The 16,965-nt window shown below is 52.2% G+C and overlaps 1 protein-coding gene across 2 annotated transcripts in view; it reads right to left on the reverse strand.

The window, feature by feature from the left end:
- Positions 1 to 16,965, reverse strand: part of PSME4 (proteasome activator subunit 4) — a 1,411,622-nt gene that overhangs the window by 472,298 nt on the left and 922,359 nt on the right. For both annotated transcript variants that reach the window (XM_078649478.1, XM_078649477.1), the window contains one exon: positions 11,554 to 11,706. In XM_078649478.1, the coding sequence (XP_078505604.1) occupies positions 11,554 to 11,706 (153 nt within the window). The remainder of the gene's footprint in view (positions 1 to 11,553; positions 11,707 to 16,965) is intronic.

A 16,965-nucleotide genomic window follows, 5' to 3' on the forward strand; every position in this document is an offset into this window, starting at 1 on the left:
GTGCCTCAGATGTTTTGCTGGTGTTCGCTGCTCAGGGCACTGCGCCACGGCCAATCCGTGCCGCAATGCAAGTGCAAGCGCCCAATGTAAACTGTACCCATAATTGATTTCCATGATTGCCTCATTGGATTTACTGTCAGTCTCCAGTAAAGTGCACCAGGAGTGCCAGGGCTTGTAAATGCCAACACTGCTGGTGGGCCTGCAGCACTGGCTGCGCCACCCACAGAAGCAGCCTTTGAAAATGTGTCTAGAGTCTGCCATTGCAGAACCTGCGTGCAGTCTGGTACTGTCATGCTGGCTGGGCAAGTGCACACATTTGCCAGCCTCTAAACCTTCCCTTTACTTCATGTGAGTCACCCCTATGGTAGGCCTAAGGGCAGGGTGCATTGTAAGCATGAGGTAGGACATGCCCTGATGTGTGTGGCATGTCCTAATAGTGAATTACAGCCATTTTCGTTTTTCACTATTGTAAGGCTACCTACTCTCCATAGGCCAGAATGGGCTGCTGGAATTATTACACTCTATAATCCCAGCAGACTCAGGGAGCATGGTAGAAAGTCAAGTTTAGTATGCCTGAACTCAGAATAATAAAGTACTTCTTTTAGTAAAGTTAATTTTAATATCCTGTGTTTGCAAATGCTACTTTTAGAAAGTTAGCATTTGCTTGCCTAACCATTTCAGCCCTCCTCTGCCAGGATGTGTATCTGCTGTCTGGGTTGTGTGAGTGACAGGGCTGGGGATGACAGGTGGTGAATAGAGGGATTACACCAAGGTGGGTGGTGGGAGTGCCCCTTGACTCTGAATAGGGCTGTGCTCTGCCACCACAATGCTGGCTCCACCTCCTGGGGAGCGACTGATGACTCTGCCCGACCCCTAGCCCAGGAAGAGGGAAGACGGTCAACAAGGTGCTCCTGACGGTACTTGTCATCTCAATGCTGGCTCCACCTTCTGCGGAGCGTCTGCTGTCCCTGCCCCTCACACTGAAAGGAGAAGACAGAGTCTACACAACAAAGTGCTCCAGTGCTGGAAGGGACTATGCAAAGGCCCCCCTGGCCTGAAAAGACAAAAGAAACTGACTATAAATGTAGGAGCCCTGTTCCTAAGAAATCAGATCCAGTTTTACCACAACGAACCTCTGCCCAACTAGAAGGACTAAGAAGAAGCTGAAGGACTGGCCTGCAGTTTGCCTTGCTGAGGAAGGAGAGGAGAAGACCAAAAGGACTTTGCTTTGCTGTGCTCTAAACTATCTCCAAGGGCTTGTCTGAGCTTGCCCCTGAAGTGAACCCCAGGACCAGTGGGTTCTTTGTGCCTTGGCTCGTCTGCAAACTGAGCCGTGTGTTTCCTCCCGCCGGAGTTGAGACTGCACCCCCTTGCCCCCTCCTAGAGCCGTGACACTCGGGAGCTGGCCCGCCCTTCTACCGGTTGAGAGCCTCGCTCCACCAGAGCCGCTCTCTGCCCCTTGGGTCAGGCCGCCTGCTCTTCTGTCACCTCGCTCGTTACTGGAGTGCCTGGAGTGCCTGGAGTGCTCCCTCGCTCCTCCCGCCGTAATCCTGGTCAAACGAGTGCACTTCCAAGCCTGGACGGCCGCCTGTGCGCTACATTGCACCCGGCCGCCCCGCTGTGTCCTCTGACCTCTGGAAGAGGCCGCGCCGCACCGCAAAGGGACTCACCCCCGTACAATCCCGTGCCGCGCCCCGCCTGCTGGAGACCACCTGCCATCAAAGGACCCCAAGGTACACTGTACCACGAAGCGCCCAACCAGCCTGATTGACGAGTGGACGTCGCGCACTTCACAGGTACGATCCTTCACGATCTGCTCAACTCGGGCCCACAACGTTCTGATTTCCCCGTTCTCCGCGGTGTGTCTTCACCTGTTCTATCCCGTGCCTGCCTGCCCGCCCAGTACGCCACGTACCGCGCAGGTGACAGCAGGACTTGTCTGTCCTGTCCCGAACGAAGCACATAGCTGTCACGAACTTTGCCCCGGTGGCCCGCAAACACCCCTGTGAGTGTGTAGAACTATCGTGAAGAGAAGTTGAATAACTTGAAGCAACATAAGCCATTTTTGAATTCTAAAGAATGCCCGCCATTATCCTTACATCTTGTGGCCTCATTTCTAAAACGTTATATAAGGTTGAGTGATAATTTACCTGCCTGCATATATTTTTACATAAAGATTACGTATTTTTGATACAACCTACAGCCTGGTGTCCATTTGTGGGGGAGTCAGTGTATTTATTGTGTGTGATTACAAATGCTTAACTGACAGCGCTCCTGAGATTAGCCTTGACTGCTCGCGCCACGCAACCTAAAGGGTGAGCAGGGGTTATTCTTAAGGGGTAATTCCCTTGCCCTGACTTAGAGGAGAGGGTCCCTGCTTGTCACAAGTACCTACCTGTGATAACAGAGACCCCCAATTCTAACAGTCACCCTGCCCATCTTGATACTCGCAGGCAACAATGGTGAGTAAGAACAGCGGAGTCTATATGCTCGCCCCGCCTCGGCCAAGGGTTCGGTGACTCTCCTCGTGTCCAGGCAGGGCCGCACGAGTCAGTTCAATGAGCCACTAGCCTAGTGGACTCTCCTGTCAGCAGGGTGCACTTCTCGCCAAACCTTCGCTCAGTTGATCCCGCAGTCGAAGTGTGCCAGCAGGCAGTGTGCCCCAGGCACCTTGTGGCCAGGAAGTACGCCGCACAATGACCCAGCACGCGCCTCAGTCTCGTAAGCAGCTGTCCCGCACTCCTAGGCTTCCTATAGCAGGAGTTCCCACCGCGGGCTCATCTCGCAGACCTGTAGCGTGGTTTAGGTTCAGAAGGGACTTCAGAGCGTCCATCAATGCTCCCCGGGCTGTGCTAGATCCGTAGCCCTCGCAGTGCTCCACAGCCAAATCATCCCGGGGTAATTCAGTCGACAGCTGCCCTCGCTTCCGGCCTGGAGCACCCTCTTTACGTGCCGCCCCTGGCCTTCACCTCTCACCTGGGGTCCAAGGAAGTCGCAGCTGCCTCCAAGCTGATCCAGTGATTGCTCTACCTGTCCCAAGGACTGTCTCCTTCACCAGGTGGCTAACCGGTCGTGGCGGGCCACCATGCGGAGCTCACGGTCAAGTGGGTGCCTCAAGCAAGAGTGAGTGTCCCACCGTGGCACTTGAGAGGTGAGACAGTGGCACCCTGCTTCAATTCCGGGGTATTCCTCAATGCACCCCCATCCCCTCAGGCCACTGTCCAGGAGGCGCCGCGGTCAGTCCCCAGGGCTCTGCCAGGCCGTGTGCCTGGTACTCGGTTCCAACAACTGCGTCGTGATCCGCGCCGACAACCGGGGGAATGGTGCCAATCTACGGCGCGGGCGCCGCCATCTTAGGGTCAGGCAAATGCGGCCGGCCAGCAAACCAGGGACAACTGTCCACTCCCATCGTCTTCTCACTGCTGATGGTCAGGGTGAGCCGCCACCTCCGCTCTGGCACCCGAAGGGAAGACCAGGGCACTCACAAGGCACCCCCTGCGTCCACGACCGTCTCCCGGTCAGGCCTTTACTTCAACGTACACGGCCTCCATTTTGAGACTCTGCACGGCGGTTCGCATCAAGGAGAAGAAAAGGGCTCATCTTGCGCCGTTGTCACACTCGCCGGCGTCCTGCACTCTACCCGATGGAAGCACCGGGCTTTCCGCCCCACGATGCAGTGTCGGGGGCCCGGTATAGTGGTCAGGATCAGTAGGTAAGAAGGGCGGCCGCGGAGGAGCTCTGGAGACCGCTGCCCCTCACATCAGTGCCAAAGCCACGCCCCTTTGACATCTCCAAGGGGCTTGACTGATGCCAAAGCTGCTGGCGGGGGCCCAATAGGGCCTCTCCATAACCCACGGGACCCGAAGACATGTCTGCAGGAACCACTTCAAATACAAGGAACACAGCCTCAAAAACTCTTGGAGTTGTGCTGGGGTCGCTCCGGCTTCCGGAAACTCAGGGAAGCACGGAGCGCACGGAGCCAATCCAGGCACTAGCTCAATGCGGAGCCAGGCCTCAATGGCGACACTTCCGTATGTCGTCAGCCGAGGTGGAGTCAAAGAGCTCTTCTACTTCTTGTGGTGGCCCGACAGAGTGCAACAAAGATTTTGTGCTCCAGGACCCATCCCGGGACCTTTGTCTCAACCGGGATTGAGATTATTGTGGTGTCGCAAGCTGGGCAGCAAGGAGCTTATGGGACTGCTCCCTCAACGCCTTGGGGTGAATGGTGCGGCAATAGGCGCGGGTCTTTGTGTCGTCGTTGCGTTCTAGGCACCAGAGGCATACAAGAAGCAGGTCCGTCACCAAAATCTGTCAATGAAAGGCACCGCAGGGCTTGAAACTGGCCTTCCTTCCCTCAACAGGTAAAGAGCTCTCAAAAACTTTGACAACACACTGAAAAAGCATAGTCAAAAAGGTGACAGACAGGGAAGCTCTTTCCATATCTGTGCTTGACTGGCACAAAGATAAGAACTTACATCAGCAATGTGACGTGGCGACTATATAGGCACCGGGCAAGTCCCTTTTGGCATTGACAATGCCATGTAAAGCCGAACGATGCCACCTACCGGTGAGCAGAAGTACTGCTCAAGAAAAATATCCGGATCCATTCTGAAGCCTCTGGAATATTGTAAGGTAAGGAACCTGCGGCTAGAAGTCTATCAGATACATAGAATTAAAATATATAAATGAACTGAAAATCAAAGGGGACTTCATGGATAGAGTTTAATACTCTAAAATGGAGTACATCTTTTTCACTATCCACCTACACTGCGTAAAAAAAAAAGAAAATCAAAACAACCTTCAATTATATGTTATATGTTTTAAGCTACTTATCAAATTGATTCCGTGCTCTTTTCATTATAATGATCAATAGTCTGTTTCATTGTATGTCAGAACATTAAGCTACAATATATTGACTAGCAACAAATCTGACACTAGTATATGGATTACCACTGTATAGTTAAAGTAAGTATATGTAGGAATGTGTAGATTTACTGTTCTTAACTCCTTGCTGAAAAAAGATACAGAGGAGCTGCAAACCAAGATCACACCAGAAAGTCCTGGAGAACAGAACGGCCAAAAAAGCCATCTCTCTGGACTTGGCTGTCCAGGCAGTAATGTCTAGCAAACGTGTGCAGCGAGGCCCACGTAGCTGCCTGGCAAATGTCCTGCAAGCGGACTCCCCGACCCAGGGCAGTAGTAGCCACCGTGGTCCGAGTGGAATGGGCACGCAGCCCAATAGGAGGCTCCTTTTTCGCCAAAGAGTAGCAAACCTTGATGCACAAGACGACCCACAGAGAGATGGTCCGCTTGTGCACCGCCCTTCCCTTCTTTGCGCCCACATAACCAACAAAGAGCTGGTCATCCACCCGGAACTGGCGAGTGCGATCTAGATAGAAGGAGAGCGCACGTTTTAAGTCCAGATGGTGGAGCCTCTCTTCCTCTTTCGAGGGATGCAGAGGCGGATAGAAGGTGGGCAAGGTGATGGACTGCCCGATATGAAAAGCTGTGACCACCTTGGGCAGGAAAGAAGGACGAGTCCTCAGAACAACTTTGTCCGGATGGACAGAGAGGAAAGGAGTTTTAGAAGATAGAGTCTGGAGCTCACTCACTGTCCTGGCAGAGGTGGACGGCAACCAGGAATGCAGTCTTAAGAGTCAGAAGAGGAAGAGGGCAGTTATGAAGTGGCTCAAAGGGAGCACACATCAGATACTTTAGAACAAGATTCAAATCCCACTGAGGCATCACGAAGGGAACAGGAGGAAACGTGTGTGATGCCTTTCAAGAATCTATTTACAACAGGGGACTTGAAAAGAGAAGGCTGATCAGGAAGCCTTAAGAAGGCTGAAATGGCCGAGAGGCAGCCCTTGATAGTGCGCAGAGCAGAGCCCTGCTGGGCAAGAGAAAGAAGGAAGAGGAGAACCTCTGAAAGGGGGGCAGAGAGTAGATCCACAGCCTTTGCTGTGCACCATGCCACAAATTTGTCCCACCTGCAGGCGTATACCGATATCGTGGAGGGACGCCTGGCTGCCAGAATCGCATCACAAACTTCAGGAGGCAAGTCAAATGGCTTCAACTGCCGCCGCTCAATCTCCACGCATGTAGGTGGAGACTGGACAGGTTCGGGTGGAGGACCGTCCCGACAGAAGGTCCTCCTGAAGAGGCAGACAAATCGGGGGATCGACTGACATTCTGAGTAGCTTGGGATACCAGTATCTTCGTGCCCAGACAGGAGCCACAAGGATGCCTTGGGCCCGGTCTGGCCTGATCTTCTTCAGCACTCTGGACAGAAGAGGTATAGGCGGAAAGGCGTACAACAGACCGCAGCTCCACTAGCGACGAAAAGCGCCGCCGAGCGAGTGCCGCCTTGGAAATTCCAACGCGCAGAACTGATGACATTGCGCGTTCTATTCGGTATATAATAGATCTAACCAAGGCTCTCCCCACTGCTGAAAGAGACCTTGCGCCATGTCCGAGTTCAGACTCCATTCGTGATCCATCATGCACCGACGGCTGAGGTCGTCCGCCCTGGCGTTCAGGGAACCTGCCAGGTGTTGAACCACCAGGGTGACGCCCTGGTGTTCCAGCCATGTCCAGAGGCGCAGAGCCTCCTGACAAAGGGTCCACGACCCCACCCCGCCCTGTTTGTTGCAGTATCACATGGCGGTGGTGTTGTCCGTGAACACCTGCACTACACTTCCCTGGACAGAGAGAAGGAATGCCTTCAGTGCAAGACGGATCGCTCGCAGCTCCAGAAGGTTGATATGGAGCTGGGACTCCGCCGGAGACCAGAGGCCTCTGATCTCCCTCATTCCCATGTGGCCCCCCCATCCCAGGAGGGACGCATCTGTCACCACTACGTGCTCCGGTTGGGGTAGGGAGAGAGATCTGCCTCTGACCCAATCGCGGTTCGTGAGCCAAGTCCAGAACTGCTCAGATGAAAAGGACACGTTGATGGAGAACCCCAGCGAGTGCAGGATGTCGGCCGTAGTCTGGAGGTGGGAGACGACTGTTTGGGGCGAGCCCGCGTTCAACAACCAATCGTCGAGATAGGGGAAGACTGAAACCCCTGATCTGCACAGATGAGCTGCAACCATCGCCATCACTTTTGTGAACACCCGAGGGGCGCTGGTAAGGCTGAAGGGGAGCACAGTAAACAAAGTGCTCGTGGCCGACCGTGAACCGCAGGTAGCGCCAGTGGGCCGGCAGGACGGGGATGTGGAAATACGCGTGCTGCAAGTCCAACGCTACCATCCAGTCTCCTGGGTCCAGGGCAGCTAAGACCTGAGCCAAAGTCAGCATCTTGAACTTCTCGTTCCGGTGGAAGCTGTTGACGCTCCGTAGGTCCAAGATAGGGCGTAGGCCTCCTTTGCCCTTCTTGGGTACCAGAAAGTAGTGGGAATAGCAACCACATCCTACTTCTGGCCCTAGAACGTGCTTGATGGCCCCCTTGGCCAAGAGGGCCGTAAATTCCTCCTGCAGAAGTTCCAAGTGATCCCTAGACATGCGGTGGTACTGCGGTGGCATGGCTGGAGGGGTCGCCTCGAAGGGGAGGGAGTAAGTCCTTTGGACGATTTGCAGCACCCACTTGTCCGACGTGATAGTACGGCAGTGGAGGAGGTGAGGGCGAACCCTGCCCCCCACTGGCATCGAATGGGCCTCAAATGCTGGACTAGGAAGGCTTAGAGGCAGATGCTGCGGGGGCGGGTGTGGACTGACCTTGCCGGTGTCCCCCGGAACTGCCACGGCGGTAACCACGTCCGCGACCACGTTGAGACTGGTTCTGCGGCCTGTGGCTTGCTGGACGTGTGGGGGTGACCCTTCCTTGGCCACGAAAGGGGCGAAAAGCGGACGTTTGATGGCGTTGGCCTAGGCCCAAGGACTTGGCCGTAGCCCTGGAGTCCTTAAAACGCTCCAGCGCACTATCCGCTTTGTCGCCAAAGAGGTGACGGCCATCACAGGGCATGTTCATGAGTGTGGCCTGGACATCCCCCGAAAAGTTGGCAGACCTCAGCCAGGCGTGGCGGCGAACCGCCACTGTCGTTACAATTGCTCTACCCACCGAGTCCGTGGTGTCAAGTCCGCACCGGATAGAGTAGCGTGCTGCATCCCGCCTTTCCGCCAGGGCTTGGGCGAGCAGTGTCCCAGCCTCCTCCGGGCACTGTGGCAGCACCTCCGCAACCGTATCCCTCAGAGAGTGGTTGTAACGGCCCAAAAGGCAGGCGGTGTTGACAGACCGCAGCCCCAAACTCAGTCAGGAGAACAACTTTTTCCCAAACTGATCATACCGTTTGCATTCCCAATCCGGGGGATCACCAGGCTCTTAGGGGTGGGGTGAAAGGACAGAAAGCAGGGGTCGCCCGGAGCTGGGCGGTGGCGTCGGGCCACATTCCGATCCACAGGGAGGCCTGTGGAGTACTTGGACCAGGTGCCCATCAGAATGTCAGTGAGGGCTTTGTTAAACGGCAGTAGAGGCTCAGAGGAGCTTGCCTGCGGTTTGAGCACCTCATTGAGGAGGTTAGTCCTCACGGTCGCGACAGGGAGCTCAAGGGCCAAGGCCTTCGCCGCCCTGTTCAACACCACGCTGTAAGCAGCCCCCTCCTCCGAAGCCACGGAGGGAAGAGAGATGAATTCAGTGTCGGGCGAAGTGTCCAGACCACCGGCCTCGCCCAGCTCTTCTGCCCAGTCCTGGCTCAACTGGCACTGCTGTGCCAGAGGGTCCTCAGACCCCTCCCAGTCCTCCTCGTCATCCATCTCCTAATAAACAGGTAAAAATGATGGAGCCGGGTCGTAGGTGAAAGCCTCACCGATCGACGCCGGAGACGGCACCCAGCGGCGCCGGACCCGGACCCGGACCGGAGCTGAAACTGGGGTCGACGCCGGGAGCGACACCCTCGGTGTTGTGAGGTTGACTGGCGACGACCCGGATCCAGGCCTGAATCCTGCGGGGCCCTGCAGGGCCCTGCGGCGTCGTGACCGGAGTCGCCGACAGTGCCGGGGCCGAAGCACCCGACGGCCCCGGGGCTGGAGCCGCGGGGCCGCTAGGGCTCCCAGTCGGACTCGCGGGACCGAAGGCGCCTCGGCAGGTTCCGATGGAGGGAAGTGCGACCTCATGTCCGTGAGGAAAGCACTTATCTCCTCGCGTGCAGCCCAGGGACCGGCGGGTATGGAACTGGACACAGCGCCTGCGGCTCCGAGGGAGCCGCGTGGGAGGTGTCACCCGAACCGCTGGCCGCGTCTCGCGAGCTTCGAGTGAGTCGGAAGAGCGATGACGCCTCTTCGACTTCTTTTTTGAATGCCTCGACTTACCTCAGGACTTGGAGCCCAATGAGTGGTGGTGACTCGTCGAGCGGCGATGACTGCGGCTCCGCGACCGGTCCCTCGACTTCCTCCTCGACCGGGACCTCGAGCGGCGCAGAGCCGACTGCCGGAGCTCGAGCAGCTTACGGGACTGCTCCCGTCTAGCCTTGGAGGTCAAGGCCCGGCAGTCGGGGCACAACTTGTCATCAGGGTTGGCCTGAGGCAATAAAGGCACCGAAGGTGGGGGTCGGTCACCGACATCAGGCAGTGACAGGCCCAGCAAGGTTTAAAACCAGGCATCGCTAGCGGCACCGCTAGTCGAAGGTCGACTCGAAAAGTGTTCAAAAGAGATCAAAAAGTTACTCAAAAAATTAGTAGAGTACTGGTCTTCCCGGATCTGCGCTTGTTGGCGCAGGAAAATGAAGAACTGACGTTAGCGCGCGAGGGCGGCGTCTAAGTACTCAGACGACGTCATCCCGGCGACCACGATGCCGACGACAGACGCAGAGCCGCAGACGACGCCTACTGACATGCATGGGTACTGCTGATGAAAACTTTCCGGATCCAGTCTGACGCCTGGGGATATTCTTAGGTAAGGAATCTAACACTAACCTGTTTCTTTCAGATCCGCGTATATGTATATGTATGTATATGATAACGTTTTCCAATGAGGCGAATGAGTTCAGGAAGATTATGAGAAAGAACTGGAAGATTTTAAAAACAGACAGTGTGATAGGCCCAGACATACCAGATGCTCCGTTGTTTACGTTTAGGAAAGCAAGATCATTAAGGGATAACCTAGTCCAAAGACATTTTTACACCATCCCCAACACAGGGGGTACCTTAAGGGAACTTAAGGGCTTCTATCCTTGCTGGAAATGTAAGGCCTGTACAGGGAGTAGAAGAACATTAACATATGAGGTGACAGGATTGCAAATGCCTAGAACCATCAAGAAGTTTATCACATGCATTACATCATATGTAGTGTATTGCCTAGTTTGTCCCTGTGGACTAAGATACATAGGCAGCACAATTAATTCCATCAAAATGCGAGTGCTTGAGCATATGAGAGCAATTGCAAAAAGTGATGCTACCTATCCGGTAGCGAGGCATTGTGCAGAAAAACATGGAAGTGACAGGGAGCTGTCACGATATTTTGGACTAGATACTACTCCTTCGAGTATAAGAGGCGGGGACAGGATCAGGAAACTGCGAAGACTTGAATCTAGATACATTATTGATCTGGAGACTAAGTCCCCTAAAGGGTTAAATATAGGGGAGGAATTGGCGATACATCTGGGAGATTAAATAGTGTTATTATTAGCAGTGGGATAAGATGTAAATAGAGGGGATTATGAATTATCTGTATTTGTGGAAAATGGTAACATGCCTTTGAATTTGAAAATGAAATGTTTCTATTGGTCACTTGTGCTATCAATAGCTGAGATAGGACATGGAAGGCTGATACACAGCTTAATTGAGAGGGAAATTGTAATTATGGTCTTGCAACTGTGATATTAATTGTGTTTACGTATAAGCTGATATACAGCATGATAATGCGATTATCCTACTGAGATGTTGGATGAAACCATATTTATACACTTACATTTTTGGTGTAATAAAGGTTGGAACATTGTTGTTAATCGTTGAATAACACTGATATACGGTAGTACAACGATAACATTGAATAGAGTAATCACATTTACTATTTGCAAATGAATGCAAGGCTATCCGAGTAGAGGCAATATATGCATGTTTAAAGATGGCGCCGACGTAATAAGCACAAAGATGTTTTGCCCTACGTCAATCTCTGGCTTTTGTTGTATCACATGACTTGAAGTGATTGGTGGGTTTTAAAAATGTTGTCTATGGCGCGTAAATTGTAACAACATCAGACGAAGGCAGTAGCCGAAACACGTCATGTTTAAGACTGGCTAAATAAAATATTCGTGGAATGAGCGAAGACCCCTATAGTGCTTTCTATAACCCAGCTAGGAAGGAGAATGAGCGTGGATATATAAATATATATATATATATATACACACACACACACACACACACACACACACCTACACACACGCGCACACAATACAGCAAATGTGGGGTGAATAGTAAATATACACATTTATATACATACATTGAAGATATTTCATTATATTTATTCAATCATTGACACAAAAAATGTGACACTAGTACATGGCAGAGCTTTCCGTTGATAAGATAGCATTTTAACATGTTTGTAGTTGCTTATACCTTTTCAAATGTCCAGTGCTTGGAACCTCTGATTAAACCAGCTGTAATTTCAGCTACACAGCGCTGGGTGCTTTCATGAGAGTCTAAAACCAAACGTTCCATATGAGGCTTCAGTACAGACAAAAAGGCATCATCAAAGTGTCTGAATAAACCCTAAAAGAAAATTCAGAAGCAATAAAACAATTTTATAACACACAATTTAATGATTGTATATGCATCTACAATATTCCCTTATGTAAGTTGATTTTCTTTCTTTAAGCAAATGAATGCATCCTCTCTTGGAGGGAGAAAGGTACAATCGGTTCAACAGAAGAATTCTGGAGACTGTTTAATATGCTTCATACATAGGGAATATAGATGGACTTAACACTTTTCTTGCATTTATCTGTCTACCAAAATATATAGATTACTGCTACTAAACACCAAAAACCATTTATAAATCTTAAAAAGGAAGCCAATCTGGGTTAAGTACAAACTTCAAATTCGAAAATGACAGGACAGAAAGAGATGTGGCTAAAACACTTGTTTCCAACACTCTCGTGCTATCTCCTGACAAGCACCAATCTGTGTGCATATGAAAACGTCTGAGGAGTGCAGCGGAGATAGATGAATTATGAACACCTTTGCAGTTTTTCTGTGTGAATAATTTGCTCAGAAAAGTGCATCTGTTGAGGGTGCCGGTTCCGGTATCTGAAGACCTTATACATACACAGGAGGTATTTTTTCTTTTGAATTTACTACATACTCAGTGGCCATTTCAGAATCTTATAACATAAGGATTATTGGCAGCTCTGTGGAGTTGTCAATCAAATTTTTCACAGATGTTATGTACCCTACGAATCTCCAAGCACTTGCGGGCCCGCTTCCTACTTCACATTGTCGCACATTTTTCCCTCCCCAACATGTTTTTTTCAGACTGTGTTCTTTAAAAAACTTTCAAAGGTTTTGTGGAGGCACTTGTGTGGCTATTTATGCCCTTAATGGCAGGGGTGTTGCTTTTGGAAGTGAGGTAGAGTGGTTGGATGTTGGTTTCAGTTTTTGGCATGCGATGATTCTTCTGAAGTGTGCCTGGCACCTACCTTACTGCGTCCTTTCACGCATTCCAGGCTTGTAGTCCTAAAGATCCTACTGAAGGACTTTGTGCAATGAGTTCCAATTGACTAAATCAAAGGACATTTTTGCATTTAAAGAGATTAATGCCTACACCTAGGAACTGCGGACCCAACAGCACATGACCAACTGCATCCACCTAAGAGCTCAAGAAGCAACCCTGATTTGTTATTTCAACATCCAGGACACTTGCTAAATCCTCTATCAATCTCATCAATAAGCATCAACAACAAGGCCAACAAGGGGTCCCACATGGTTTTTACTTTCATGAATGTTTACTCCGTAATAGTCAATGAACCCATCAGAGATACAGGACTAATCAGATAATCAGAAGTGATATCACTGCTGCAATTTTGAGTTTGCAAATGAGGTTCAGCTCATTGTCTCTGCTCATCCTTTAGACGGAAGACTCATCTGATTGCTCATCTTCTTCTAATATTCGATAACTACACCTGTAATAAGTACATGTGCGCAATATGGCTGCCAATGCAACATACTGATCTGTAAGTGCATTTAATGCGGGAATATATCTATGGCTCACAGTTTTCTGTTTTATCTGATTTTAATGCACAAGTTACTTACCTTCGGTAACGATATATCTGTAAGAAATAGTAATTAGTATAAGATTCCTTACCTTAGAATATCCCCAGACGTCAGTCTGGATCCGGAAACTTTTGCGTAGCAGTACCCCTGCGCGCGGCTAGGCGTCGTCTGCGGCTCCGCGTCCGTCGTCGGGATGATGTGCCGGAGTACTTAGACGCCGTAATCACGTCTGTTCATATACACAGCTTTTCCGCGCCAGAAAAGCAGAGCCTTGATAAAAACCAACACTGGTGCCATAAAACTAGGGCCCTGAAAATGGATGACCTTAACCCTAGATATCGGTTCACAGAACGGGGAGGCTGGGTGGGGCGGTAAGGAATTTAATACTAACTACTGTTTCTTACAGATATATCATAACCGAAGGTAAGTAACTTGTGCATCTGAAAGAAACAGGTTAGTATTAGATTCCTTTCCTTAGAATAGATACCCCAGCAATACCAACCTCGGTGGTGGGTCCGCGAACCAATAATCACACCAGAAAGAACGGAACGGACGAAAAAGCCATCTCTCCGGACTTGGCTGTCCAGGCAGTAGTGTCTTGCGAACGTGTGCAGCGAGGCCCACGTAGCTGCCTGACAGATGTCCTGCAAGGGGTCTCCCTGACCCAGGGCAGTAGTAGCCGCCATGGCCCGAGTGGAATGGGCACGCAGCCCCACAGGAGGCTCATTTTTAGCCAGTGAATAACAAGCCTTGATGCACAAAACGACCCATCGAGAAATGGTCCGTTTGTGCACCGCCCGTCCCTTCTTAGCGCCCACGTAATCAACAAAGAGTTGGTCATCCACCCGGAACGGGCGTGTGCGATCCAGATAGTATGAGAGCGCACGTTTTGGGTCCAGATGGTGGAGCCTCTCTTCCTCTTTCGAGGGATGCTGAGGCAGAAGGAAGGTGGGCAAGGTGATGGACTGCCCGATGTAGAAGGCTGTGACGACCTTGGGCACGAAAGAGGGACGTGTCCGTAAGACAACTTTGTCCCGATGGACAGAAAGGAAAGGAGGTTTAGAAGAAAGAGCCTGGAGCTCACTCACTCTCCTGGCAGAGGTAAAGGCAACCAGGAATGCAGTCTTAAGAGTGAGAAGACGAAGAGGACAGTTCTGAAGTGGCTCGAAGGGAGCGCACATCAAAAAAGTCAGAACAAGATTCAAGTCCAACTGAGGCATCACGAAAGGAACAGGGGGAAACATATGAGTAATGTCCTTCAAGAACCTATTTACAACTGGGGACTTGAAAAGAGAGGGCTGATCAGGGAGCCTTAAGAAGGCAGAAATGGCAGAGAGGTGGCCCATAAGAGTGCCCTCAGAAAGGGGGGCAGAGAGGGGATCCACAGACTTTGCTGTGCACCATGCCACAAATTTGTTCCACCTGCAGGCGTATACCGATTTTGTGGAGGGAAGCCTGGCTGCCAGAATCACATTGCAGACTTCAGGAGGCAAGTCAAATGGCCTCAACTGCTGCTGCTCAATCTCCATGCATGGAGGTGGCGGCTGGACAGGTTCGGGTGGATGACTGTCCCCTGCTGCTGCGACAGAAGGTCCTCCTGAAGAGGCAGACGAATCGGGGGATTGACTGACATTCTGAGTAGCTCGGGATACCAGTATCTTCGTGCCCAGTCCGGAGCCACAAGTACATGCTCCGGTTGGGGAAGGGAGAGGGATCTGCCACTGACCCAATCGCGGTCCGTGAGCCATCACTGCAACTGTCTTGCAGTGCCCTCCAAGATCAAGACCTGGTCGGACAAGTTGCCCTGATGCTGGGCCCACTGAAAGTTCAGGTCCCACTGCAGAGCCCGCATCCGCCACCTGGCGTGATGCACCAGAAGGATGCAGGAGGCCATCAGCCCCAGACGCTGCAGCGTCAATCTGACCGAGACTCGGGATAAAGGCCGAAAGATCGGAATCAGAACCTGAATATCCCGAACCCACTCTTCGGGAGGATAAACCTGAAATTGCGTCGAGTCTAGAACCGCTCTGAGGAAGAGGAGCTTCTGAGAGGGGCACAGGTGTGACTTCGGCACATTGATGGAGAACCCCAGCAGGTGCAGGAGGTCGGCCGTAGTCTAGAGGTGGCTGACGACTGTCTGGGGCGAGCCCGCCTTTAACAACCAGTCGTCGAGATAGGGGAAGACTGACACCCCTAATCTGCGCAGATGAGCTGCGACCACCGCCATCACTTTCGTGAACACCCGTGGGGCTCTGGTAAGGCCGAAGGGAAGCACTGTAAACAGAAAGTGCTTGTGGCCTACCGTGAACCGCAGGTAGCGCCGGTGGGCCGACAGGACAGGGATGTGAAAATAAGCGTCCTGCAAGTCCAACGCTACCATCCAGTCTCCCGGGTCCAGGGCAGCTAAGACCTGAGCCAGAGTCAGCATCTTGAACTTCTCCTTCCGGAGGAAGCAGTTGACGTTCCGCAGGTCCAATATAGGGTGTAGGCCCCCTTTGCCCTTCTTGGGAACCAGAAAGTAGTGGGAGTAACAACCACACCCTACTTCTGGCCTAGGAACGCGCTTGATGGCCCCCTTGGCCAAGAGGGCCGTAACTTCCTCTTGCAGAAGTTGCAAGTGATCCCCCGACACGCGGTGGTATTGCAGTGGCATGGCTGGAGGGGTCGCCTCGAAGGAGAGGGAGTAGCCCCCTTCGGACGATTTGCAGCACCCACCTGTCCGATGTGATGTCGCGCCAGTGGAGGAGGTGATGGCGAACCCTGCCCCCCACTGGTGTCTCATGGGCCTGAAAGCTCGGACTAGGAAGGCTTTGAGGAGGATGCTGCGGGGGTGGATGTGGACTGGCTTTGCCGTTGTCTCGTGGCACCACCACAGCGGTGTGGGGGTGCGCCTTCCTTGGCCACGAAAAGAGCGAAAGGCAGCAGTTTGCAGGCACGGGGCCGATAGGCCCAAGGACTTGGCCGTAGCCCTGGAGTCCTTAAAGCTCTCAAGCGCACTGTCTGCCTTGTCGCCAAAGAGGGGACGGGCATCAAACAGCATGTCCATAAGGGTGTTCTGGACATCAGCTGAAAAATTGGCGGACCTCAGCCAGGCGTGGCGGCGAACCGCCACCGTCGTGGCAATCGCCCTGCCTAGTGAGTCCGTGGTACCCAGCCCACATCGAATAAAATACCGTGCCGTATCTCGCCCCTCCGCACTTGTAATGTTCTCATATATCAGTTCTGTTCCTATTGTGAAGCGCTCTGACACCTTCGGGTAAAGTCCGCGCTATATAAAAACGCGCAAATAAATAAATAAATAAAAACCCGGGCATTGTGGCAGCACGTCCGCGACCGTGTCCCACAGAGAGTGGGTAGAACGGCCCAAAAGGCAAGCGGTGTTGACTGACCGCAACCCCAAACTAAGTGAGGAGAACATCTTTTTTCCGTACTGTTCATACCTTTTGGATTCCCGATCAGGGGGAGCTGTCGGGAATGCGGTGTGGGAATTGGAGGCCTAAATAACCAGGCTCTCGGGGGTGGGGTGGGTGGACAGGAAACAAGGGTCGCCCAGGCCCGGGCGGTGGCGTCTGGCCACGTTCCTATCTACAGGGGGACCTATTGCGGGCCTGGACCAAGTGCCCAACAGGGGAGAGGAGTTAGCCTAACGGCTAAGGCGCTCGACCTCGGACCAGGGGATCTGGGTTCGAGTCTCGGTAACGACGCCACAACCTCCTGTGATTCTGGGCAAATCACTTAATCTCCCCGTGCATAAAAATG

Source organism: Lissotriton helveticus, chromosome 6, assembly GCF_964261635.1.
Source record: "Lissotriton helveticus chromosome 6, aLisHel1.1, whole genome shotgun sequence".
Classification (NCBI taxonomy): Eukaryota; Metazoa; Chordata; class Amphibia; order Caudata; family Salamandridae; genus Lissotriton; species Lissotriton helveticus.